This window comes from Palaemon carinicauda, chromosome 16, assembly GCF_036898095.1.
Source record: "Palaemon carinicauda isolate YSFRI2023 chromosome 16, ASM3689809v2, whole genome shotgun sequence".
Taxonomy (NCBI): Eukaryota; Metazoa; Arthropoda; class Malacostraca; order Decapoda; family Palaemonidae; genus Palaemon; species Palaemon carinicauda.
The window spans coordinates 35,103,688-35,106,569 of NC_090740.1; the positions used below are offsets into that span (position 1 = coordinate 35,103,688).

The 2,882-nt window shown below is 39.5% G+C and overlaps 1 protein-coding gene across 1 annotated transcript; it reads left to right on the forward strand.

Annotated features, from left to right (window-relative positions):
- The first annotated feature begins 943 nt into the window (after positions 1–943).
- On the forward strand, positions 944–2,175 carry LOC137655251 (dentin sialophosphoprotein-like). Its single transcript, XM_068389135.1, has 2 exons — positions 944–975; positions 1,698–2,175. Exons 1-2 carry the CDS (start codon positions 944–946, stop codon positions 2,173–2,175), a joined length of 510 nt encoding a protein of 169 aa, XP_068245236.1.
- The last annotated feature ends 707 nt before the right edge of the window (positions 2,176–2,882 follow it).

The following is a 2,882-nucleotide window of genomic DNA, read 5'->3' on the forward strand; positions in this document are numbered from 1 at the left end:
TGATTATCAATAAAATCCTTGGTATGCACCGATCTACCAGTTAAATGCTTCACAGGTTCTTGCAATGATTTAACAAATGAATTTTCCGTAGGATCTACAATAAGTACCACTCATTTCATACATCCACTTTATGGTATAAATAGTTTGATCACTGTAGATTACGAAAGCACCGGAATCTAATAAAAGCGTGATAAATAAAGCAATATGCAGTGGCATTTCGCTTCGCTCGTGACCATTATTGGAAGCCTCTTTGTTGAAAGAAAAGTTTGTAGGCCTTGTTGGTGCTGTCATTCATCGATGATAGAAGATACCCATGACTTCTTCTTCTCCTTCTTCTTCTTTGTCTGCATCTCTTCCAACTCTGTGGGGTCGATATTTCTGGCAAGCGTTCTCCATCTACCTCTGTCCCACACTTCATCATATATATGCCCTAGCATTAATTCTAATCTCACAATTTCCACTAGCCATATTGGTTTTGGCTAATTTTTCATGGCCGATGACTTTCCTGTTGCCAACCCTCCCCATTTACCTGGGCTTGGGACCGGCACCAAGTTGAAGATGGCTTGCCCCCCTCAGTGGCTGGAAAGGCATCCAATTTGGACAGGAAATTTGGGGACCTCAAATACCCATGACCATTGAGGTCCACAAATTACCTGTGCAAATTAGATGCCACCATCAAAACCGACTGTTGGCATTTCATTGCATTCGTAATCCTGGAAAGCAGATAAAAATAAAACATTGTACATATACATATAATTTCAAAAAATTAAGTTTCAAATTTAAAGGAAAAATTTCCAAAACTTTACCCTTAATATCAAAGTTTCCAACTTCAGCGATTTTTATTTTTTGCTGTGTAATAAACCTTTTGTTACGTAAACACAAAATTTAAATTTTTTAAATTTTTTCTTTTATAAAGCTTCCCTTTATAATATCAAAAGTCAAGATGGAGAGGACTTCCGCTCTGGAATTTTCAACGTAAATGAACAATTTCTGCCACCATTTTATTAAACTTCGGTATAAAGATAAATAGAGACATTAACCAATTTTCCCCTCCCCACTTATTAAAAACTTCTCGCACTTATTTTTAACGAGTAGCAGAACTGTCTAAAGAATGAATAACTCGCACTGTCCATATCTCTGAAAAAATGTTAGCAGGAATTGACCATTCGTCCATGTTAGTTGAAACCACTTAAGACATCCGCTCTTTTGTGCTCTTCGTTTGCTGTCCAGTTTCTGACAATTTTCATGAAAAAATATTCATTGTATTTATCGGCCAAAACTTAAAAAGGACTTTAAAAACCTACTACTGAGGTGTCACAAACATAGCAATAAATTTTCCTTCACCAGAGGTGTCACAATATAGTGATTAAGTAAATCCGAGGCGTCACAATATAGCGGTAAATTTTCTGTCCGAGGCGTCGCAATATAGTGATAAATTACCTTCATCTGAAGCTTCGCAATATTGCCTACATCTGAGGCGTCACAGCAATAAACTGCCAACATCTGAGGCGTCACAGTAACAAACTGCCAACATCTGAGGCGTCACAATATAGTAATAAACTGCCTACATCTGAGGCGTCACAATATAGTGATAAACGGCCTACATCTGAGGCATCACAATATAGTAATAAACGGCCTACATCTGAGGCCTCACAATATAGTAATAAACGGCCTACATCTGCGCCGTCATAATATAGTGATAAATTGCCTATATCTGAGGCGTCACAATATAGTAATAAATGGCCTACATCCGAGGCGTCACAATATAGTGATAAACGGCCTACATCTGAGGTGTCACAATATAGTGATATACGGCCCACATCTGAGGCGTCACAATATAGTCATAAACGACCTACATCTGAGGCGTCGCAATATAGTAATAAGCAATATAGTGATAAACGGCCCACATCTGAGGCATCCCAATATAGTCATAAACGGCCTACATCTAAGGCGTCGCAATATAGTGATAAACGGCCTACATCCGAGGCGTCGCAATATAGTGATAAACGGCCTACATCCGAGGCGTCACGATATAGTCATAAACGGCCTACATCTGAGGCGTCACAATATAGTGATAAACGGCCTACATCTGAGGCGTCACAATATAGTGATAAACGGCCTACATCTGAGGCATCGCAATATAGTGATAAACGGCCTACATCTGAGGCGTCATAATGTAGTGATAAACGACCTACATCTGAGGCATCACAATGTAGTGATAAACTGCCTATATCTGAGGCGTCACCATGTAGTGATAAACTGCCTACATCTGAGGCGTCACCATGCAGTGATAAACTGTCTACATCCGAGGCGTCACAATATAGTGATAAACTGCCTACATCTGAGGTGTCCACAATATAGTGAAAAACTACCTAAATCTGAGGCGTCCACAATATAGTGACAAACTGCCTACATCTGAGGCGTCCACAATATAGTGATAAACTGCCTACATCTGAGGGGTCCACAATATAGTGATAAACTGCCTACATCTGAGGGGTCCACAATATAGTGATAAACTGCCTACATCTGAGGGGTCCACAATATAGTGATAAACTGCCTACATCTAAGGCATCCACAATATAGTGATAAACTGCCTACACCTAAGGCATCCACAATATAGTGATAAACTGCCTACACCTAAGGCATCCACAATATAGTGATAAACTGCCTACACCTAAGGCATCCACAATATAGTGATAAACTGCGTACATCTGAGGCGTCCACAATATAGTGATAAACTGCCTACATCTGAGGCGTCCACAATATAGTAATAGATTAAATACGTTTGATGCACATATGGAGTTAAAGGAACAACTGTGTCCATTAAAAAAAGTGTGGTGAATTTCAGAGTCAAAACATGATCTCAACCAGAGCATCTACAG

Coding starts and splice junctions, on each gene's coding strand:
- LOC137655251 (XM_068389135.1), top strand. CDS start 944: ATGGAGAGGACTTCCGCTCTGGAATTTTCAAC. Junction 976..1,697: donor TCCGCTCTGGAATTTTCAAC/GTAAATGAACAA, acceptor GTCATAATATAG/TGATAAATTGCCTATATCTG.